We start from the raw sequence: 25,800 nt of genomic DNA, 5'->3' as shown, positions 1-25,800 counted from the left end.
AAAATGGCCAGCAGGCACTCTGCCAGGCCAAAGCAGGAGCTTTATCTGGGTCTCCCACATGGTGGCCAGGGCTCACAGAATAGGGCCATCTTTGCTACTTTCCCAGGCCATTAACAGGGAGCTGGGTCAGAAATGTTCATGCTCTCTCTCTCTCTCTCTCTCTCTCTCTGCCTGTCTGTAACTCTGCCTTTCAAATAAACAAATAGATATTTTAAAAAGTTATTCAAACTAGCTGGAATCTAAATAAACTGACACAAACTGATTCCCATATGGGTTGCCAGCATCGCAGGCAGCAGCTTTACCTGCTAAACCACAACACTGGTCCCTCCATCATAATTTTCAATTATTGTTGTTTATATGTAAAAAAGCTATTGATTACATTGTATATTAATGTTGAAATCAGTCACCATACTAAATTTTTACTCTTACTATTTGTTAGTTTTTCATTTTATTCTTTATTTTTATCAGGTATATAATCACACTATCTACAAATCCTGACTTAATTACTTTTGTTATTAGATTTTATTTTTCTCTCTTGCCTAATTGCATTTTCCCATAAGCTGGAAAGCACAATTAAAAATCACCTCTCTCATTCTTACGAGACAGATGAGAACATCATTAAAAGTTATGTTAAGTGAATTTAAACTGAATGTGTGAAATTATTTCTTAAAGCCTATAGTTAGATTAAAAGTCCCAAGGAAGTTCACTGTCACCAATAGCCCTAATCAATATCACAGCTGGATTTTAAAAGAAACTGGCTAATTCTCTGGCCAATAACCACAACTGTAGTTATGCACGCTGAGACAGTGCCAATCACATGTTTGGAGGCTGAATTCCTAAGTGTGGGGACACCGAGAAACTGCTCTTGTTACAGCACTGATCATTGGTCATAGACATCATGCTGTATTTCCCCTCACTTAATTAGCCCATAGAATAGGCAATATTAACTCTACGGCCTGATACTGACACATATGTTAACTCAGACTACAGTGTATTTTAATTTGCCATCAATACATTTCATATTTTATCTGGATTATTCAGCACGATGAATGAAGCAATAAATCTGTGACTTTTTCCCTCAAAATGTATAGCAGTTTCAAAATAGTAAATAAATTTGAAATTTTATTTGTAAATATGATGACCAAGCAAAAGCTATATATTTTCTGAAATATACCTTATCCTATATTTATAAGCAGAATGCACAAATATCATTAGAACCTCCCTAAACTAGAGTCTGTGTGAAGTTAAATGTAGCTATTTCTATATTTCTATATTATATTTCTATAATGTTACAATATACTTGTGTTCTGAAATGCTGCTTCACTATGAAATGCTGAATAATAAAACAATTCATTATCATTACATTTTTTGTTTCAAAAATTCAAGGGATTGGCAGGCTACCCTAAAGAGAGACTCAATGACCTGTCATTCTGTTTGTCTTAACCTTCTAGTTTATCCAGATTTCTAGGAGAGGAATGTTTTACAGCCTTAGCCATAAAATTACTCCTCTAGATCTTATCACCTTCAAGGCTGGAGCAGTGTGGAACTGACTGACAGCTGAATGGAATACAGATGAAGTGAAGATGACTACAAGTCACTCAAAGTCCCATTTTATTAAGTGCTTTGAAAATGAGATCCCAGAACCTTCAGTCAATTTATGATTTAGTGCAGGAAGCAGATGTGTGGTGCACTAAGCATTTTCATCTGAGGGCTCAAGTTAGCCTCAGGAAAACGGGACACAGGAACACAGAACATGCTACTATCATGATGGATATATGGTCTGTCAAAAGAAGTGAAGAATGCTTTTCATAAAATTATTCAAGCTTGGGGCCGGTGCTATGGCATAGTAGGTAAAGCTGCCACCTACAGCATCCCATAAGGATGTCACTTCAAGTCCTGGCTGCCCCACTTCCAATCCAGCTCTCTGCTATGGCCTGAGAAAGCAGTGGAAGATGGCCCAAGTGCTTGGGCCCCTGCACCCACGTGGGAGACCAGGAAGAAGCTCCTGGCTCCTGGCTTTCGATCAGTGCAGTGCCAGCCCTTGCGGCCACTTGGAGAGTGAACTAGCAGATAGAAGACCCCTCTCTCCCTTTCTTTCTCTCTCTCTCTGCTTCTCTGTAACTTTGCCTTTCAAATAAATAAATCCTTAAAAAATTATTCAAGCTAGTTGGAAGTCTAAGTAAACTCTTTTGAACAGAAATTGCATTTTCATGAAATATAAAATATGAATTGTTATACATGCATGATATATACACGCTCCTCACTTTAAAAAATTATTTTCCTCTAAGCATTTTAAGCACATGGTACTTAAAAATAAGCTTCCTTTTCATGTGACTATACTGCATTTTCATCTCTATGTAGCCATAACCAAAATCCCAATATTATTTTAACATTTTATTTTCCCTCCTTTGGCAAGACAGATGGGCAGATTTCAAATGGCTGAACAGGGAAAAGATGTGCTGATTCTGATCATGCGAAATATCAGAAAAACAGGGGAGGTCTGGCATTCCTGGGAGGTAGTTGGAGAGAAGTTTTCAGTGAAAAAGTCTACAGAAAGAAGAGAGATTGCATGGAGCAGCAAAGACTGTGCAGACATGCAGCAGCTCGCAGTTGCAGCACCAGCATCTCCTGTGGCCGCTGCATGCTGGAGAGGCCATCTTCACAGAGCCAGGGGAGGGCAATCTGCAGAAGTCCCCACTGACTGAGTCCAGGCGGAGGAGTAGACGGGGGGCAGACTGCCCACATAACTGTGAATGGAGGTCACATTGCTTCCTTCCCCTCCCCAAACAGGGTGCCCAATAGCAGCAGGGCAAGCACAATCATCTGGGAATAAGACCAGCGAAGGCAGCAGTAGCCCTCCTGTCTCTTAGATTTTGTCACTAGGGAAAAATACGCTGTCCTGACTGATTTTGGGTTCAGGTGGACAAGCTGGCAAGGAGCAGGATGCCCACTTAACTCTGTGAACTTCTGAGGGAAGCACACTGCTTCTACCTCTTCCCCCTGCAGGACACTGGGCTCTGGGATGGGGGCCGCTCCCTCTTTGGGCAGGGAAGCTCACATGGCAGAGAATGGATCCCCCTCAGCCTGTGACTGAGGGAATCCTGTGACGGGGCGACAGGCTGGAAAATTGATATGGGCATATGGTAGGTCTGGGTCTTCAGGCCATACTGAGCCCAACTCAGAAGCTCAGAATTCTCTAAGTCTGGGAATGGACATCGTGGAGGGTTCCATGCTCATGCTAAGGGGTGCACAGATTCTTCGTGGTGCTCAGGTGCCTGAGTTAGTTGGGAGATGGGTCCAGGCACAGAGAGGTACACCTTGGCTAAGAGAAAGGTGGAGGCAGTGATCACGCCAGCCAGGGCCATCATCCACCTCCTCTACGGACTCCAGAGGAGAGCTACCACACAGCATACATCTCTGCACCCTTGAAGGTGCAGGGACCCCAACATGCCTAGAGGCACACTCCCAAAAGCACAGACTTTAGAGGAGATACCAACAAGTGTCTCCCCAGATGTATAAAAATAAATGTGGAAATACAAGAAATACGAACAAGGAAGACAATGACTCCCTAAAAGGAACACAATAATACTGCAATATTAGACTGTGAAGATGAGGAGATCGACAAAATGTCTAACAGGGGATTCAAGAGACTGTAAGATTATTCAAAAACATAGAGAAGCAATTACATGAGTTAAAGAAGTCTGTGAATGACACAGATGAGAAATTCTGTCAGAAAACAGAAATATTAAAGAAAAATCAAACTGATATATTAGAAATTAAGGATTCAACATGTCAAATTAAAAAAAAAAATTGGAAAGCCTGAACAACATACTCATGAGGCCAAAGAAAGAATACCCAAGCTGGAAGACACAGCTTTTGAAATATCTCAGTCAGACCAAAAAAAAAAAAAAAAAAAAAGAGAGAGAGAGAGAGAAAATGAAAACAATGTCAGGATACCATTAAATGACAAAATATACATGTCTTAAACATTCCTGAAGGAGTGGAAAAGAATGACTTAGGAAACTTATTCAGTAAAATATCAGCAGAAAATTTTCCAAATTTGGAGAAAGATATGGACATTCAAGTACAGGAATCACATAGATCCCAAAGTAGATATGATCAGAGATGATATTCACAACAACAGATTATATTCAAACTTTCAATAGTAAAACACAAAGAAAAGGTCCTAAAATGTGCAACAGAGAAAAACTGGATTACCTTTAAAGAATCTACAATTAGAATGACAGTAGACTTCTCATCAAAAACTCTACTGGTAAGGAGAGAATGGAGAGGGATTCTCCACGCCCTTAAAGAAAAAAACTGTCAGCCTAGTATACCGTACCCAGTGAAGCTCACATTTATAAATAAAGGTGAAATAAAGACCTTCCCAAACAAACAAAAATAGAAAGAATCTGTCACCACCCAGGCAGCCTCACAAATGATACTTAAGCATGTACTATACACACAGAGAAAGATAAACAACATTATAAAAACTATGAAGGCAAAAAACCTCCTAATAATAGCACAAAGGAGATACAAAGCAAACAACAGGAATATTTACAGAAAAGTGGCAAGAGCAAGTTAGCACTTATTAATCATAACTGTGAATATAAATGGATAAAACTCTCCAATTAAAATATACAGACTAAATGAACTGATTAAAAACTCATCTATACGCTGCCTACAAGAAACACACCTAACCAACAAAGATACACACAAACTGAAAGTAAAAGGATGAAAAAATATTCCATGCAAATGGAAATCAAAGCAAGCTATCTTACTATCTTATAGTAGCAAAATAGACTTAAAGACAAAAGTTATTAAAACAAAGAAGTTCAGAGGCTGGTACTGTGGTACAGTAGGCTAAGCCTCCACCTGTGGTGTCAGCACCCCATATGGGCACCAGTTCATGTCCTGGCTGCTCCTCTTCTGATCTAGTACTCTGTTATGGCCTGGAAAAGTAGCAGAAGATAGTCCAAGTCTTGGGCCTCTGCACCTGTATGGGAGACTCAGAAGAATCTCCTGGCTCCTGGCTTCACGTCAGCTAAGCTCCAGCTGTTACAGCTATTTGGGGAATGAACTGTGGATGGAAGACCTTTCTGTCTCTCCCTCTCTCTGTATGTAACTCTACCTCTCAAATAAATAAATACAATCTTTAAAAAAAAGTGTTTCATTATGTAATGATTATAGGATAAACTCAACAGCAAGGTGTGAATATAGTAAACGTATATGTACCCAATGATAAAGAACCCAGTTATTTAAAACAATTATTAATGGATCTAAAGGGAGACACATGCTCCAATACAATCAAAATGGGAGACTTCAACACTCCAGTTTCATCAATGGACACATCAACTAGGCATAAAATCAACAAAGAAACAACAGAGCTAATCTACACTATTGACCAAATGGATTCAATTGATATCTAAAGAACATTTCATCCCACAGTCAGAGAACACAGATTCTTTCATCAGTACATGAAACATTCTCTAGGACTTATCATATGCTAGGCCATAAAACAACAAATTCAAAAAAACTGAAATCATACCGTGTATCTTTTCTGACCACAATGGAATGAAACTGGAAATTATAACAACATAAGAAACTCTAGAAAATATGCAAACACATGGAGACTGAAGAACATGTTCCAAATGAACACTGGGTAATAGAAGAAATCATAAACAAAATTTAAAAATTGCTTGAAACAAGTTAAGATGACAATATAACATCAAACTTATAGGACAGAACAAAAACAGGGTTGAGAGAAAAGTTTATAGCAATTACTGCCTACATGAAGAAGTTGGAAATATATCAAATAAATGATCTAGCAATCTCAAGGACCTGGAAAAACAAGAACAAACCAAACCCAAACTAGTAGGAGGAAAGAAAACAAAAATTAAAAAATGAACAAAATTTATATGAAAAAATATAAAAGATCAGTGAAATAAAGAGCTAATTTTTAGAAAAAATAATGAAAACTTGATAACTCATTGGCCCAACTAAGCAAAACAAAAAAGGGATAAGATCAAAATTAATAAAATTAGTATTGAAAAAGGGCTTGTTACAACTGATGCCACTGAAACAGAAGAATCATTAGGAATTGTTACAAACAGCCTTATGCCAACAAATTAGAAAATCCAGAAAAAATGGATACATTTATGGACACATAAAACGTATCAAAATTGAGGCATGAAGACATAGGAAGCCTAACTACATCAATAACCAAGATGGAGATTGAGTTAAAAACAGACTATGAACAAAGCAATGCCCAGGATCAGATGGTTTCACTGCTGAATTTTACCAAAATTTTAAAGAACTAATTAAAATTATTCTTAAACTATTCAAAACAATTAAAAGGGAAGTTATACTCCCAAACTTCTTTTATAAGACCAGCATCACCTTAATTCCAAAACCATAAAAGATAAAGCAAAGAATGAGAACTATATACCAATTTCCCTAACAAATATAGATACAGAAATCCTCACCAAGCCCCTAACTAACAGAATCCAAGAACACATCAGAAAGATCACCAGCTGGATCAAGTGGGATTTATCCTAGTGATGCAGGGGTGGTTCAACATAAGCAAATCAATAAACATGATACACCACACTAACAAATGGAAAAATAAAAACCGCATGATTATCTCAACAGATCCAAGAAAGATTTGATAAAATATGAGTATAGAAAGAACATATCTTAACACAATCAAAGCAATACATGACAACACACAGCCAGCATCATATGGAATGGGGAAAAGTTGGGAGCATTTCCACTAAGATCAGGAATCAGACAAGGATAACAACTTTCACCATTGCTATTCAATATATTTCTAGACATGTTAGCCAGAGCCACTAGGCGAGAAAAAGAAATCAAAGGGATACAAATTGGAAAGGGAGAAGTCAAATTATCCCTGTTCGCAGACGACATGATCCTCTCCACTAAGAGACTATTGGAACTCATCAGAAAATCTGGCAAAGTTGCAGATTATAAAAATCAACACACCAAAGCCAACAGCCTTTGTACATACAGACAATGCCATCGCTGAGAAAGAATTTGTAAGGTCAGTACCATTTATAATATCTACAAAAAATTGAGTACCTTGAAATAAATGTAACCAAGTATGTAAAAGATCTCTGCAATGAGAATTACAAAACATTAAAGAAAGAAATAGAAGACACAAATAAAAACATGGAAAAATCTTCCATGTTCACGGATTGGAAGAATTAATGGCATCAAAATGTTGATATTACCCAAAATGATTTACAGATTCAATGTGATCTCAATCAAAATACTAACAAAAATTCTCAGATCTAGAAAAAAATGATGCTAAAATTCACATGGAGACACAAGAGACCGCGAATAGCTAAAGTGACCTTAAACAACAAAAACAAAGTCGTAGACATAACAGTTTCAGATTTCAAGACAAATCACAAGGCTGTTATAATTAAAAGTCTTGTATTGGCACAAAAATAGACATGTAGACCAATGAAACAGAACAGAAACCCCAGAAATAAATTCATGCATCACAACCAACTGATCTTTGACAAACAAGCTAAAATCAATCCCTGGAGAAAGGACAGTCTTTTCAACAAATGTGTCAGATCTCCTTGTGCAGAGTACAAAAAAAAGAACCCAACTTTACACCTTATACAAAAATCAACTTGAAATCAATGGATCAAGGAGCTAAACATAAGATCTGATACCATCAATTTACTAAAGGAAACCATTGGGGAAACACAGCAAGACATCGACATAGGCAAAGACTTCTTGGATAAGACACAAGTAGCACAGGCAATAAAAGCAAAGCAGACAATTGGATTTACATTGAGCTAAGAAGTTTCTGCACAGAAAAAACATGCAACAAAGTGAAGAGGCAACTGAGAGAATGGGAGAAAAGAGTTGCAAACTAAACACCTGATAAAGTGTTAATATCCTACAGGGTAGGAAGAGAGAGGGAAGTATGGTTATCTTCTTAGAACTTTGTCTATTAAATACATGAATATGTTCTCTCTATATTGATAAAAATTATTTTATAAAAGATAAATGGGCAATTCAGCTACTTCTACTATACTGATTTCTCATAAATGTAAGGAAGTTCTTAATGCAGAGATAGGAAAATGCAAAATCAGAAGAACACAGGAGTGACAAAAACAAAATGCAGCATTTTCGTTATCATTTTGGGGGAAAAGTCAGAGAGAAAGATATAGAATATACATATATATTCTGCTTCTATATTAATTTACTATTTCTCAAATAATAGTTAAGAAAAATTGAAAACACACTAAGAAAGAGAACTAGGGAACATATGCAATATCTTATATCTTATGTACTTAAATCTTTTGGACTCATAACTTAAGAATATATGACTGACTCTTCAAAATGAGTGAACAGAAATATTAGAATAAAATGAACAGGCAGAAGCATCATCCCAGCAACAGAATAAAAAGACAAAATTATTTTCTCAAGAGCTAAACATATTCATTATCTTGGTAAAAGCATTCACTTTCACCAAACTCATGAACATGAAAACCCAAAAGTAAAGAAATAAAAGCATCTATAATTCTTAGTTTTCTACAAATTATACAGTAAGTGAAACTTATATGTTAGCATTCAAATTTTCTCCCAAATAATTAAAAGAAATTAAAACATTTTAGATTAATCAAGAGGTAGAGATATGAACAATATTAATTTTAACATATTTTCCTTGCATCTTTACACATATAATTACTAACTATACATATATAAAGATGTTAAAATTAACTTTCATTCAGTCTTACAAATGATTAATGTAATCCTATTTAGTTATCAAGAAGAAAAACAAGTACACAAATAACCAACTAATTATAAGAGTACAAATATAATTGTACATAGAATTGAGTCAATAAAGCTTCTTAAAGGTATTTGCTAATTATGGTATATTCTCATATAAGATGGACTATATTATGATGAGCATAAAAAGATCACTAGCTACATTCACAAATTTTTGATTTTTCAAATGCAAATGATGCTTGGGTTCCAAAACTCCAAAATTCCATAAATGATTATGCATAAAAATAATCAAGAAAAGTATGTATATCTGAATTTCAAGTGAATAAAGACACAGAGGAAAACACTGAAGTGCCACAGTAAGATCATTTGAAAGAAGGTGTAAAATGAGTCTTGAGTATGACTGCAGCCTACTCTTTCCCCTCAATGTGCATGTGCTACTGAAATATTTATAATAAGTAGATCTCCAATATTAACAAAATCTAAAACACTTTTGAATTGCAACTTAGCTGAAGTCAAATTCAATGATGGTCCAATAAAATATTATATAGGGGGCCGGCACCATGGCTCACTTGGTTAATCCTCTGCCTGCGGCGCTGGCATCCCATATGGGCGCCAGGTTCTAGTCCCAGTTGCTCCTCTTCCAATCCAGCCTTCTGCTGTGGCCCAGGAAGGCAGTGGAGGATGGCCCAAGTCCCTGGGCCCTGCACCCGCATGGGAGACCAGGAAGAAGCACCTGGCTCCTGGCTTCGGATCGGTGCAGTTCTGGCCATAGCAGCCATTTGGAGGGTGAACCAATGGAAAAAGGAAGACCTTTCTCTCTGTCTCTCTCTCACTAACTAACTCTGTCAAAAAAAAAAAATTAAATATTATATAATCATTCTGAAAATTCTTATTTAATGTCATCAGCAGGAAATGTCTTTTATTTTTTTTAAAGATTATTTATTTGAAAGCCAGAGTTACGCAGAGAGAGTAGAAGCAAAGAGAGAGAGAGAGAGAGAGACAGAGGTCTTCCATCTTCTGATTCACTCCCCAGATGGCCATAATGGCTGGAGCTGTGCCAATCTGAAGACAGCAACCAGGAGCTTCTTTTGGGTCCTCCACGTGAGTGCTGGGGCCCAAGGACTTGTGCCGTCTTCTACTGCTTTCCCAGGCCATAGCAAAGAGCTGGATCGAAAATGGAACAGCTAGGTCTCGAACTGATGCCCATATAGGATGCTGGCACTTCAGGCCAGGGAGTCAACCTGCTGCGCCACAGTGCCAGCCCCAGGAAATGTCTTTTAAATGTGTGTATCTATACTTATGAAAGCAAAAACACTATGCGTGTGTATACATGCAGATAGCATACATAATTTACAAGTACATGGATTCTATGCACCAAATAAAAGAATATTGGAAATTAAAGGGTAATTAGGATTTTGGTCAAATGTGAATATTGGTAATTTCCTCAAAATATATTCACCATATGAAATTTAATTTGTGGGGCTTGAGTTGTCATGCCGTGGGTTGGGCTACCATCTGCAATGCAGGCATTCCACAAGTGCTGGTGAAGTCCCAGCCACTCCACTTCCCATCTGTCTCCCTGCTAATGGGCCTAGAAAAGCAGCAGAAAATGGCCCTAATAGTTGGGCCTCTGCCACTCATTGGAAGATGCAGATGGAGTTGCAAGCCCCTGGCTTTGGAACCCAGCCAAAGCCATTGTAGCCTTCTTGGGAATGAACCAGTTGATGGACGATCTGTCTCTATACCCCTCTCTATCTGTAACTCTGCCTTTCAAATAAAATAAATAAGTGAATCTTTAATATTTAATTTGCTTCCATCATAATCTTCTGAAAAATGGTGATATTTTCCATGAGCCTTGAAAAATGAAAGAGTTTACAATGCATGAAGCCAAAATGAAATATTAAAACTTTATGCCACTTTTTTAAAATTATAAAACTAAAAGAAGTCATATGCCCAAATAAAATTCTGTTGATGGGGGCGGGGGGGTCTGGCCCTGTGGGGTAATGGGTTAAGCTTCCACCTGCAATGCCAGCATCCCATATGGGCACTGGTTTGCATCCTAGTTGCTCCACCTTCCAATCAGCTCTCTGCTAATGCACCTGGAAAAGCAGAAGAAGATGGCCCAAATGTCTGGGTTCCTGCACCCATATGGAAGACCTGGATGAAGCTCCTAGCTCCTGGCTTCAGCCTGGCCCAGCCCCAGCTATTGTAGCCATTTGGGGAGTGAACCAGTGGATGGAAGACTGATTCATTCCCTCTCTCTCTCTCTCGGTCTGTCTCTGTCTCTCCTTCTCTCTCCCTGTAACTCTGCCTTTCTAATAAATAAAATAAATCTTAAAAAATTTGGCTGATGATCCAGATCCTTCTACTATAGGAAAGATGGTTCTAGATTTTATATTCAATATAAGTCTAGGAAAAATATACTTCATGTATTAGTCATTTAATTTACTCCTTAGTGGCTTCAATTTCAAATCACTAACTTTGTTTCCATAGTATATTTGAAAGAACTTATCTGTTCAGTTGCAGTAAACTTTTCTTTGTGTTAGAAAATTATTCCAATTAATATTAAAGTATTTCTGTAAATATACAGGTCAAATATAAGAAATAACCAAGGCAATTATTCTGAGAAACATAGCAGGAAACTTTGGTGCTCACATATTGAGTAAAAATGTTCAATTTGTGCAATCTGGAATACCCAAACTTAACTAATTCCTGTAAATTTAATTAACTGATTTTTACTTAGAGGCTCTTAAGGAATGGCCCAACTCACCAGCCATCCTTGGTATCTATGGGGATTGGTTCCAGGAGCCTAACAGATAGAAATCCACCAACGCTCAAGTCATTTTTATAAATGGCACAGTATATGCATATAAACTATGCACTTCCATGAATTTTAAATCATCAATAGATTATTTATAATACACCAAAAACAATGTAAATCCTATATAAATAGTTATACTGTTTTGCTTAGGGAATTATGATGAGAAAAAAAGTCTGTACATGTTCAGTACTACAGATGCAATTTCTTTTTTTAAATATTTTTTATTTCAGGTTGGTTGAGTATTTGTATAAGGAGACGACAGATACAGAGGGCCAACTGCATTTCCCAATAAGGAATTCTGGTCACAGTACGGATATTCCTATACAGGCAGTCATACCAACCAATACCATACAGGTTACAAGTTGAACAATAAAGACAAGTAAGTCTCTGTTTAGAAAGAAATGGTTTGAGACTTGATCCAGGAAGTTGTCAAAGACTGTGTACATATCCATTCTTTAGTAAAGTTTTATAACAAACCAGAATGACACATGAAATCAGGCAAATTCTCTTTAATGACATGATACCTACTAAAAAATCATAATTTCTAGGAATCAAAACAATCAAAAATCTGCCAATTCTCTAACATGTGGTGAGAGGAAGATAGCAGAAAATTTTAAATAAGGTTTCATGGAAATTAGCCTTTGTAAAATTTACTATAGTAACAGAAGTGAAATTATAAACTGAACATCACTACCTCACTGGGACTCAAGCAGATGAAGATCTTCAGCATGACTGAGGGAGGAAATCTAAATTAAATGTGTGTTATGACAAATAAATGCAAGATAATACAATAAACACTAGCACAGATATCATTTGGGCTTTGATAAAGGCACCTTGTGATTTTTCCAGGTAAAAACTTATCCTTTTATTGTATATTCCTTTTATTTAAAAAAAAAAAAGATTTTCTTGTAGAAAACAAACCAAAAGAGAAAAAAAAAAGAAAAAGAAATAAAAAACTATGAATTTTTGCCCTAGCAGAATAACATATATGAATGTTTTAAGTAAAAATTAATCTGTACAATTTTATATATTAGTGTTTATTTAAAAGGTTTCAACTACTCCCAGTGGTTATAATTCAGGTATTTTATATGTTTACCTTACCAACTAACATAATAAAAATCACACATCAAATCTGTGTGGCAGGTAACTTGAGGAGCAATGTCACCTTTCATCCTCTATACGACATTGTCCTTTACCAACACTGCTTTTAATCATACTATGCAGTTCATTCTGTTCCTGTTTGCAACTGCACTGATATGAGCTTGAATACATAACTTAGTTAATTCAGTGACAAAACAAGGACACTTGGTCATCCCAAACCCAGTGGAGGAGGCTGTTGAACAGGCAGCTGGAAGTCCGAGTGAAGAGGAGCAGGAGTGCCTGGGTAAGCTGAGGGAGGACAGGCCTGGGGTCAGGAGGGTCATGCGTCAGCACAAGAGCGTGGGTGATGTGAGAGTGGGAGAGAGCAGAAGCACTCTGTGTTCTTCAATTTTCCTAAGGCCTTGGGAAGTGCTGGGCACTTTCCTTTTCAGTGAAAATGTCTTTCTAGGTGGCCATTATTGGGAGAGCTATAAAGTACTAACATTTTTTTTCCCCCTCCCTCTTTTCCTCCTGTGGTAAAGATAAAATTATTTCTACATCTAGGATATTTTATAATCCCTCTGTAACTATTATGCTTTGCAAGCTAGGAGGAAATGAGGACATCATTTGGTCTTAACAAACCTTTTATGTTACTGATAGGGGAACTGAGGTGCAGAGAGCTCTAATTTATGAGTGGCAATTGCTTTGGGCTTTGAATCCACATTAATATACTGGTATGGCTAAAATGCCTAGAAATACTGTATTTGCTAGTCTTAGAAGCAAAAAGACAAATACACAAAAAATGATTCAAAAACACAAAAAAAGAAACACTCCATTCAGAACTGCTAGTCATTTGTTTTGATGTTAGTGAAAGAAATAAATAAAATAAAAATAAAAAAGCAACCAACAACAACAATGGTGAATTACAAATAAAATGTTCTAATATTAGGGGAAAGGCACTAAATGATGAAGGCATGAACACATGTGATCACTATAAAAACAAAAAGTATATACAAACTACTTACCAAGTGTATATAGTATCTTGAAGAAATTCCAAAAAATGAGAAATATAAACTCTCATATTAGTCTTTTCTGACAAATTGATTCCTATCTATATTACATTCCAAGAATAAACCACATGGCAAGATGGTGGAAAAGGGACGCATCAACTTTATTCAAATCCTCAGGTCCCTTTTATATGAAGCATCAAGTAGTCAATTCCTTTGCTACTTGTGCTATGTAGCTCTAAATGATCATGTTTTCTTATATGCTAAGTTGAAGTGAAAAAAGGGAGGTTTAGGTTACAGTTTAACGATATCTAACTCTATACAACTTTCTATGACTATTTCTATGACCTAATTCCAACATATTTGAGTACACTATGTTAGAATAAATATACTTATTAAACTTTTAAAGCTAAAAACTCAATTATACAAGTGTCTCTAAAATAATATTTGCTTGGGGCTGGTGCTGTGGCATAGTAGGTAAAGCTGTCTCCTGCAGTGCCGGCATCCCATATGGGTGCTAGTTCTCCACTTCTGATTCAGCTCTCTGCTAGGACCAGGGAAAGCAGTAGAAGATGGCCCAAGTACTTGGGCCTCTGCACCCACATACAGGACCTGGAAGAAGCTTCTGGCTTCGGATCAGCCCAGCTCTACCCGTTGTGGCCATTTGGGGAGTGAATCAGTGGATGGAAGATATCTCTCTCTCTCTCTCTCTCTCTCTCTCTGCCTCTGCCTCTCTAACTCAGCCTTTCAAATAAAAAAAAAACAACTTAAAAAAAGATATTATTTGCTTATAACTATGCTAACAGTCTATCTAAATATATTTTCATCTTAAATCACCTATATTAGTGCTACCTAAAGTATATCTCCAGTAGAATGCAACAGGACTTCATACATGGTACAGAAATAAATATTTTTTATTTTTCAATTTAAGTATTGATTCCTATGTATATCAGAAAAAAATATATGTGGTTTCCTATCTTAAAATTAGTCCATTTGAAAAATATGTTAAATAAGAACAGCACAGGCAGCATGCAAATATGGCCAAACTTAAATATCTAAGGTTTGTGAAACGCTGACTTATATAATGTAACTTCTCTGATGATGAGCTAGCATAATTAACACTATATAAAGAAATGAAAATTCTAACCAAAATTATATTTTGCTGCTTGGTTTTTAGTTTTACAAAGCGAGCATAATATAAAAATAAGTTCTTGCAGCAGAAGCTTAAAGTATTACTATCACTGAAGAACATCTATTATACTCAGCTCAATGAGTAAAAATCACCTTTGTAATTAAAACCTTCCCATTTACTTAACTGGGAATGCAACATGTGTGTAACATTCTGCCTGCTAACTTCACCTACTATAGTTGCATTCCTCCCAACATTGAAGCTGCCGAACACAGTCTTGCCCCCTTCAGCCTCAGAGGAACATGGACAATGGCGGCTCCCACAAAGCTACACTGAACACAGAGACACTCAAACACTTACTGTCGCTGGGGAGGCCCGCGTCGTGTGTGTCACTGAGTGACCAGAATTCTCCATGGAATTGCCAATCAGATAGGTTCCTCCGGAGCTGCTGATGAGTTGTCCTCCTGTGACGCCCATCTGAATCCCACCAGTGCCCACCATGCTGTGGGACGAGACCACGGTAGTCACCTGTGCGGAACTCCCTTGAGTGTCAAAGTAATTCCCTCCAGTGTTCTGGCTGTACATCTGGGTTTCTGTGTAAGGGTAAGTTGTTGTTCGGCTTTAGAGGAAGAAGAAGAGAGAAGAAATTTACTAGTTTATTGAGAACTGTCTTATGGGACTTTCTTCTATCATGATTGTGGTTAAAACATACTGATGAGCACAGCCTTTGGAACATGGTGAATATTGTACTTTGTATGAAACTTCACATTCAGGAATAGCTAGTCTTATTTTCCAAATTAAAGGTGCATTCCTTTAATAAGAAACTCAACTCGTTACTGAGCTCTCGGGCTTTTGTCCTTGACTGGTACCCACCTCCAGCACACAAACAAGTTCAGGTCTCTTTGCTCCCAAGAAACCTTGCTGAATGGCTTCATCAACTCCTTATAAAACTTCCTGCTGGTCCCAGGCTCAGAGGAGCTGGCATCTGCAGTCACTGGGGCTGGCAAGGGAACTACTCACGCTCTTTCAGAGTCCTCATTGAATTGGCCTGCTGGTTTGCATGGATCTCTTTCTTAAGCTCCACACAGATGTGAGCAGTTTGCTCACCTTGGGCCCCAAATCCCTACCTAGCAGCTTTCTCTTCCTTCACTCCAGCTTCTCTGTTATCAGGTATCTATGCCGCCTTTTCATACCCTCACTTTGCATTTCCCACAACTGCGGTCAGGCTTCTGCCCTCAGCCTTTCGGTGAAGCTGCTTTTAATAAGGTCATTGGTGACCAAATCTAAATACCAAGCTAAAAGGCTCCTGTCAACCCTTATCTTTTTTGACCTATCTACAGTATGACGTTGTTGACCACTCCATGTTGCCCTTTCTCTCCTTTTTCTCTTCTGATTAAGCTTATTGGGTTGATTTATTTTGCATTTTCCATAGACTATAACTTATTTTTTAAGATGGCTTTTTTTCACTTGTTAATTTCAAACCCTCATGAGAAGTTACAACGATAACACAGATACAATAACACTTTTTCTGAAAAAATTCAAATAGCAAATGAAAATTCCATTATTTAGCTACTCTCTTGGACTCTGCTTCCCAGAGCTGGCTACTGCAGACAATTTGGTGTGCGTGTTTCCAGACGTCTCCCACGCATGTCCTAAGGTCTCTCTGTGTTACCCCTCTTGTCCCGTAGCGGCCAAGCATTTCTTCTGCACTGTGACTTTCTCACCACTACCTCTGAAGGACATACTGGAGTGTCCACTTTTCTGACACTATAAATATTGGTATTTAACAAGGTTTCCGTTTTTAGCTTTTACTTCTTTTCTTTATTTTTATTTAGACCACAGACCTCTACCACGTACTAACTATAGGACCATATTTGTGATCATGGTTAAGAATCTTTGAGGCTGGCCGGTGCCGCGGCTCACTTGGCTAATCCTTCACCTACAGCGCTGGCACACGGGGTTCTAGTCCTGGTCGGGGCGCCAGATTCTATCCCGGCTGCTCTTCTTCCAGTCCAGCTCTCTGCTGTGGCCCGGGAAGGCAGTGGAGGATGGCCTAAGAGCTTGGGTCCCTGCACCCACATGGGAGACTAGGAGGAAGCACCTGGCTCCTTGCTTCGGGTCGGTGCAGTGCACCGGCCGTAGTGGCCATTTGGGGGGTGAACCAACGGAAAAAGGAAGACCTTTCTCTCTAACTCTGCCTGTCAAAAAAAAAAAAATCTTAGAGGCTGACTTCTCAGCTGTTTACTTCCGAGTTATACTTCTAAGAATTTTAAATCTGACTTTCTAACAGTCAGCTGGTCACCTCGACTAGGAAACGCCTTGACAAGCAGGAGGCTGCACGTGTGGAAGTTAACACAGGATGAGACTGCCTCTCCTCTCCTCCGCCTCTCAGCAGAGGGCAGCACTGCCATCCTTAGCCTGGGAAGCTCCACTTCTGGGACTTGGACTGACAGAGTCGGGAAGTCCTTTCAATTTCATCTTCTAAATAATTCTCCTTTCCACTCTCTCATTCACTGCCTTCACTCACAATATGCTCCTCCACAATGGTCTTCCAAGTGCTGTCCTTCTTGAACCAGGCTCTCTCTTCCAATCTATTTCAAACTCGGGTGCCAGAATTTTCTACAACGTAAGTATAAAAATAAAACTTTGCTTGAAAGCCTTTTCATGGTTCTCAAAAGTCTTCAGCATTTTCTCCTTCCCTCAAAAAATGTTTTTCAAAACCCTTGGCAGTCTTACAAGGATCATCAGGGGCTGGTGCCTCTGTGATTTTTGGCCTCAATTTGTGCCGGGCTCTCCAGTGCTTTCTTCACTTGCACCATTATGACCATTTTGTTGGTCCCTCAAAGTGTCCTTTTCTCTTGCCTCGCAGTCTTGCTACACCTGGTTTCCTCTGCCTGGAAGGCCGTCACGTATTTTTTCAACTATGTTCCTTTGTCTCAATCTTCCTTAAACTCTCGGTTCAAGCTCCTTAACTCACAAGGACTTTCTGCCTCCTTTGCCCTCGACTGCCGCTCCTCCCATGGCTATTTTGTTTTGTGCTCTGTACTTTCCTAACACCCTTTGTATTCCTGAGACATAGCTGTTAATACACTCACTGTTTATTTCCTCTTATCTTCATACTCATATGAAATTATGTTCTATTCACATTTGTTAGCTCAGCACTTGACACAGTTGCTGGTACGTGGCATGTTAGCCAACAAAAACACAATTCAATTTGAAAATACATTGGACATAATAGCAAAGTCCATAAATTCCTTTAACACAAATATTTTTTGTTTCATTAAAATATGAAATTATGCTAAACCATTCCAAGATTTTTCTGTATAATTTTAGGCAGGTTTTTATACATTATGCAATTGTAGTACAATTTAGAATGTAAATTTTAGTAAAACAGTAATAGTATTATCAGAGTATTTCACACTGTATAAAGGAGCCACAGCAGATTCAGAAATAAATTTTAATGTTTCTGATGACAGAAACAATTTTATAGAGAACTTTTTTTTACAGACAGAAAAATGACATTTAAAATACATATTCAATTATTCTCATCATTGCTATATTTCCCAACTGGAATTTATTTTTAACCTATTTATGTAATAAATGAAAGCTATGTTGATTTGAAATTGAGATATAAAGAAAAATTAGGCCATTTTAATTTATGGCCCCATGTAACTGGTGCTTACAATGATGTTCGGATTTAAGCACAGTCAGATCAGTTATACAAATGAATACATGGTAATAAATACTTTAACAGATGCAGGACATGGTGCTCACTTTCCTTTCCACAGTCCAAGCAGCATAAGTATGTCCCTTAGTAGTAAGTAAATTTCACAAATAAAATAGTTTTCAATCATGCCCAATACTTAATGACCATTTATTATATAACAAGCACTATCTAGCATGCTGTTCAGGTAATAATTCATTTAATCTTCATCACAAATCTATGAGTAGGTACTGTTATCATTTCTAGTTCACAATCATGGGGAAGAGATGGAGTTTGGAAAGGTTAAGTAGCACTGTCCAAAGCACACAGCTGGTGAATCAGGGATCTGGAATCAGAACTTAGCCCATATGCTTAACCATTATGTTACATAAAAGGAAACAGACCATTTAAAATATTTTTATTTACTTATTTAGTTAATTAATATGTTTTTATTTGAAGGGAAGAGTGGCGGGGGTAGGAGGTTCACTCCATTGGTTCAAAGCCAAAATGATCCCAAAGGCTGAGGCTGGTCTAGGCTGAAGCCAGGAGCCTATAACTCCATTTGAGTCTCCCATTTGGGTGACAGGGGCCCAAATACCTGGGCTATCTTCTGCTGCCTTCCCAGGCACATTAGCACAGGCCTAGATCAGAAGTTGAGCAGCATGGACTTGAACCAGAACTTCCATATAGGATGCCATCAGGCACTGCAGGTGACAGTTTAGCTTGCTGTACCACAAAGCTAGCCCCAAGAATCATGTATGTGAATGACTACTAGGAAATAGCTCTGATAGGTGGTATATGAGCATATACATGTTCTGTTGCTGGTTGGGGTTTCCTCATACCTTAGCTCACTTCTACCAGTACCACACTATTGTCTGTTCTTACCTAGACTGGGACCTGCAGGTGATACACTTCAATGGCAAAACAGGACACGGGATAAAAGCAGACCCATTTCAGAGGATACTTAACCACCACACACCTGAATTTTACAAGTTCGCAGTCAAGAAAATTGTTACCTCATCATAACAGAAACATTCTTAAGTACTTAAATCATCCCTTCTATGGCAAGTACCTATTATCTAGCTAGTTCTTAGTGGACAACAGTAATGCAAACAAACACATCAGCATGAAAATATGGTTGCAAAAGGCAAATTAGTTTTAATAATTCCTTCTAGCTGGAAATGATTCATGAACTACATAATGACTAAGCTACAAGAGAAAGGAGACTGCCATTCAAGAGGATGGCTAAGCTATAAACTATCTCCACTACTCAGTCATAACCATGGGACTATAGAAAAGGCTTGGACACATCTACACAAACTTGAGTAAAGATGAGCAATTTCTAGGGGATTTAAAAAACACAATTATATTAGGAAATGAAGGAACATGAACTGTCTCTGAATTTGACTTTGGCAAATATACTCCTGCCATCAAAGTGGAGGAAACTTTAAAACACTGGCTTCAGAGTAATGGAGGCAGTCCATAATATCTTTGCCATTGATTTTTTTTTTTTTTTTTTTTTTTGACAGGCAGAGTTGACAAGAGAGAGACAGAGAGAAAGGTCTTCCTTTTTGCCATTGGTTCACCCTCCAAAGGCCGGCGCAGCCAGCGCGCTGCAGCCAGCGCACTGCGCTGATCTGAAGGCAGGAGCCAGGTGCTTCTCCTGGTCTCCCATGGGGTGCAGGACCCAAGCACTTGGGTCATCCTCCACTGCACTCCCGGGCCACAGCAGAGAGCTGGCCTGGAAGAGGGGCAACCTGGACAGAATCCGGCGCCCTGACCGGGACTAGAACCCAGTGTGCCAGCGCCGCATAGTGGAGGATTAGCCTATTGAACCGCGGCGCCGGCCTGTCATTGATCTTTAAAACAGAAAGTCAGAATCAAGTCATTTTTGGAGTCCCTGGAACCAGAGTCAGAATCATGCAAAGGTGACTCCTAAAGGTCTTTTATATGTCTAAATGCTCTAAACTCCTGAATAAATGCTGAAGAATTTATTTTTCAAAAGTACTAATAGCAAAAGCAAACAGTTTTTTCTTAGGTACCAGAAATAATGATCAGCTGTTTTTTCATATTGTATATACTGAATACATCCTTCATGTAAGTTATTGCTTGCACACTATTTCCCCCAGAAATTTCTAAAACATATGTTCAAGAAAATTACTCAATTTTTGGCATATCAGATTGAAAGCAACTATTTCTGGACTGTTCACTCCTGAAATAGCTAAATTCCCAAGCAATTCCATGCACACTTAAAAGATGCTGCTGTGCTCATTTTATTTGTTCTATATCAATTGCCACAGAGTAAGTCATGAAAATAATGTGTCATATTATTTCTAAAGCTGAAGAAAAATCTTTTCATTGTTCTGCATATGCATCTGGTAATGAAGGTGAGCACAGAGATATGTGTATACTTGCTGACAGAGCTACTTCATACCATTCTATTATAAGGTTCTGTATAAATGTCAGGATTGTGATCCATTGAATTCATTAAATTAGTGTGGTTTCCATCCCATCATGCCTTAGCACATACCTTGGCTTAGCATGACCCTGAATATTCCTTGCTTACTTGCTCCCTAGAATGATTATATCAATTTACTGTGTGTCAACTTTTCCATTTTCTTTAGTTTCTAGTGTCTTATCCACAAATCCAGAGATATAATATCTCTAAATTATGTGTTTTGTACTTGACAAAGGTTTTGATAACCTCCCTTCAATAAGGGTGTTGTTAAGCAATGATATAAGAGTGAGAAAATAAGGAAATAAAATTGCTTATATATTTCATACCCTAAATTGTATTAAAAGGATAGGATATAGTAATGGTGATCAGTATATCTTACATTGGTACAATGTTTTATTGCTTTTAGGCTACTCTGCACATATTCCTTTCAACAAAAATTCAGTAAGCATGTATTCTGGTACCTAAATAAAAGAACCCCTACCATCATAATAGCTGTGTAACACAAAGGAATAAGCGGGCAAAAATTAGAAAGGAAATAAGAAAATCTGACATTTTCTTAGGCTCCCTGAAAAAAATAAACTAGAACACCAAGTATAAAAGAGAGAATACATAAGGTAGAGTATATAAGAATTAGTATCTCTTAATAGGGTGACATGGAGGTTGATACTAAAAGATGAAAAAGAGCCCTATAAGAAACAGGAAGACAAATATATGCAGATGAGAGAACAAAAACTCCAAACAGCACAAAACATGGGGGAAAAGTCACAACACATAAAGATCCTGGTGTTAAGGAAGAGATTCTAGTATTCCAGCTATAACAAATATGAGGGCAATTACAAAGAAATGAAGTTAAATACAAAGGTAAAGACTAAACATGCAGGCAGTAAAACAAAAAATTCTTTTAAGCTGTGGACATGAACCAGCAGAGGATCATGAAATCAATTCTAACAGTGTTAGAGACAAACAGGTAAAATTTAGACTAGAAAACATCAGAACACCTGGTAAAAACAGGAATTATTTTTAGAAACTTTTTTTTCCAGCACATACATTTTGTTTGTATCATTTGTTTCAAATGGCCACAAAATCCAGGACTCCACCAGGCTGAAGCCAGGAGCCTGGATCTCTAACCTTGTCTCCCTTGAGGGTGGCAGGGGCTCAAGTAGTTACACTATCATCCACTGGTTTCCCAGGCACAAGGTGTTGGATAGGAAGCGGGGCAGCAGGGACTGAGAAGTGGGACTCCTCTCAGCACTCCAATATGGGATACAGGCATTGCACTCAGTGGTTTAACACTGTGTCACAACCCTGTCCGCTCTAACATTTATAAACATACGCACACTTCAGTTTCTATCACACACACACACACACACATGTATCATGCATATATTTAGGTATAAAGTGTAGAAAAAGATTTTTGTGGATGCAGTCTTTAAAGCCTGAATGCCATTGTCATGGACTATAGCAAGAAGTTTAGATTTTGTTTTAGGCTGGGATAGTGGTAAGGGGGAACATTCGTAGGGGAAGACAGAGGAATGTGTTAGACAGGGAAGCAACTTGAACAAAGGCCTGAAGCCAGACAGGTGATGGGATAACATGAGAAATGGAAGCAGCCAACAGGACCCATGCCTGGAGTGGGTCATAAAGAAGATCTTAGAATCTCCTTGTTAGATATATTGAGAGGAGGATATTCTTGGGCAGTGAAAGCAATGTATGGCTGATTAGACTAGACTAAGGAAAATAACCAATAAGCAACTGAATGGACAACTTTTAAAACACTTCTGAAACATTTGAAAGCATGAGGGGCATTTGGGAACTGGAGAGAATGGCTTTTTAGAGACAGGGAACATACTAATTTAATCTACACACAGTGAATCACACAGGTTAGGAACTTTTTATTCCACTTCACAAATAGAGACAGTAAGACTTGGAGAGGTAGGGTCAATGGTTCTGATGATAATATCGATGGTAAAGTGATAAAGGAAGACTGGAACTAACACTGGGTATCTCCCAGTCCAGTGCTTTTTCTGCTTTTTTAATGCTTCTACTGTTAGTCAAATAAATTAGATTTAAAGAGAAATGGCAAATTAAAGATTTTCTTAGAAAACTTTCACAAATGAGGAAAAGGGGAATATATTTTGTAATAGGGTGGAAACTGGTCCTCAACTTTTGTTTCTACTTCTAAGGAACAGAAGGAGAAAGTACTCTTTGGTTTTTGGAGAACAGTAGAAATTCCTTTTACTCAGAAAATTTCTTACTAACTTAAGATCCTTTCTAAAGGACATGTCTACCAACTATACATGAAAAATTTTTCAGCCAGGATTCCAATAGCAAAAAGAATAAAGTTGAGTATACTTTTCTCCTCATTACTCATTTTTAAAATTACTTCTTATGTCTAGTGGTGGCATAAATCTTTTCCAATTAAATTAAGTACTAATCTCAAAATATCAAATACATAAAAGGGGACTACACTCCAGATGAAACAACCCAACTTGTGTACCTTCACCCACCTTAGAACTTCAGGGCTCCAGAGGATTCGTCAGACACCCAATGAATAATTGATTCAGCCAGTCAACAGAGAACTTTGAGGTATGTTTCAGGCAACATATTGTATAAGATGTATGTATCTGTTATTGAACAAAACTGATACAGTCACTACCCACATAGGATTTAAGATTCTTTAATTAAAGGGATTGCTAATACACTCCATACTTAATAAACGACCTTAAGCTCCAAGATGTATGGCCAGAAAGACCTCTATCAATTTCTATATTCCTGTCTAGATTTCTTATTCATTTTAATCATATAAAGAATCATTAGGGGGCTGGTGCTGTGCGTAGCAGGTTAAGCATCCAAGAGCGGCAGCGCGGGCTCAAGTCCTGGTTGCTCTACTTCCAATCCAGCTCCCTGCTGATGGCCTGGGAAAGCAGTGCTTGGGCCTCGGCACCTACATGTGAGACCCGAAGAAGCTCCTGGCTCCTGGCTTCAGATTGGCCCAGCTCTGGCCATTGAAACCATTTGGGGAATGAATCTACAGATGAAAGAGCTCTATCTCTGTCTCTCCCTCTCTCTGTCTTTAACTCTGCCTCTTAAATAAATAAATCTTTTTTTTTTTTTTAAATCATTACGTCAGAAATGGCATTGTGGCACAGCAGGTTAAGCCACTGCCTGCATGCTGACATCCCATACGGGCACCAATTAGAGTCCTGGCTGCTCTGCTGGCACTCCAGCTCCCTGCGAATGTGCCTGGGAAGGTAGCAACAGATGTTTGCCCATGTGGGAGATCCGGATGGAGTTCCTAGCCCAAAAACCACATGGGGAGTGAACATCTGAGCATTTGGGAATTGAACCAGGGGATGGAATCTCTCTCTTCCTCTGTCTCTGTCTCTCTGTCTCTGTCTGTAACTTGATCTTTCAAATGAATCAATAAATCTTTTAAAAAAAATAGTCGTTAGGTCACTATAGTGGCGACACTGGTGAGGATTTCTGATTCACTGCATCTGAATTCCCTTCCTCTGTGCAATTGCTCAGCCTGGGAATGTTGGTAGGAAGCAAATCACACTTGAATTTACCCGCCCCAAAGGCCAGATACCGGCTTTCCCAACCTCCCTGTACATAGGCCTGGGGGAGTCAATTCAAGGCTCAAATAATTACATGTACTTGCCATAACCATGTGCCAGTGGCACAAAGCAATGGGAAAAGTGGTGTGTTGTGGGAGCCAAACCCAATTTCTAATGGCAGTAGGATCAGGAGCCAAGACGAATCCCTACTGTTTGGGATGGCTACAAAACAGCTTGCCATTAGGAAGTTAGCATGTGGGTCACCAAAGCCCTACACAGAAGTAACTGCAATAGTTGAAATATTCAACACATCGCATTCACATGGTATCCAATCTCTTGCTGGCCAGCATCCACTATTTGTATGAATTTTGAAACAGATCTTGTTTTCAATACTCAAAACTCAGATTGTAAGTGGAAGATATACCAGAGAGCTGACATATCCATTTGGTAGAAGATGATAAAGGAAAACAGTACTACTTGTTGTGTTCCTGATTTAGTGGAGGATTAAGCTCATGCTAATACAGTACCCTGAAGGCATGTCATTGTGGGGCGGGCATTGCGGTGCAGTGGTTAAAGATGACACCTGCAGCACTAGCACCCATATGGGCACCAATTCAATTCCCAGCTGTTCCACTTCTGAACCAGCTCTCTGCTAGTGACCTGGGAAAGCAGTGGAAAATGACCCAAGTGCTTGGGCCCCTGCACCCACATGGGAGACCAGGAAGAAGCTCCTGGCTCTTGGCTTTGGACCTGCGTATACCCAGACACTGTGGCCACTTGTGGAGTGAACCAGCAGATGTAAGATCTCTCTCTCTCTTTCTCTCTCTCGATTACTCTACCTTTCAAATAAATAAATCTTAAAAAAAAAAAGTATGTCATTGCAAAAATTTAAAAACAATAAGGAAGGAAGAAGGAAGGAGAATGGATGGGAGGGAAAAAGGGTAGGAAGTATCATTATGTTCTTAAAACTGTATATATGAAATACATGGAATCTGTTCCCTTTATATAAATAAATAATTTTTTAAAAAAGACATAAAAGTAGATTAAACATAAAGGAATAAATACTAATGAATATCACTAATAAAACATTTGCCTTCATTTAATCTATAAGACAGACTTATTTATGCTAATTTCAACATGTAACAATAAGTAAAAAATAAAAGCACTTATTAAGCTGTTGCCATGCCTACTAGGGAAGCAATACAAGAATGAATGTTAAAAGCCAGTAAGACTTCCTGAAATCACTGAATTTTCTTTTTCACATGTAGTATTTCCA

At 38.2% G+C, this 25,800-nt stretch overlaps 1 protein-coding gene across 5 annotated transcripts in view; it reads right to left on the bottom strand.

Moving 5' to 3' along the window:
- Nucleotides 1–25,800, bottom strand: part of RFX3 (regulatory factor X3) — a 340,737-nt gene that overhangs the window by 107,791 nt on the left and 207,146 nt on the right. For all 5 annotated transcript variants that reach the window (XM_062208334.1, XM_062208338.1, XM_062208333.1 and 2 more), the window contains one exon: nucleotides 15,167–15,425. In XM_062208334.1, the coding sequence (XP_062064318.1) occupies nucleotides 15,167–15,425 (259 nt within the window). The remainder of the gene's footprint in view (nucleotides 1–15,166; nucleotides 15,426–25,800) is intronic.

This window comes from Lepus europaeus, chromosome 12 (assembly GCF_033115175.1).
Source record: "Lepus europaeus isolate LE1 chromosome 12, mLepTim1.pri, whole genome shotgun sequence".
NCBI lineage: Eukaryota > Metazoa > Chordata > Mammalia > Lagomorpha > Leporidae > Lepus > Lepus europaeus.
The sequence above is the reverse complement of the archived record's forward strand: the minus strand, read 5'-3'. Positions and strand labels throughout refer to the sequence as shown.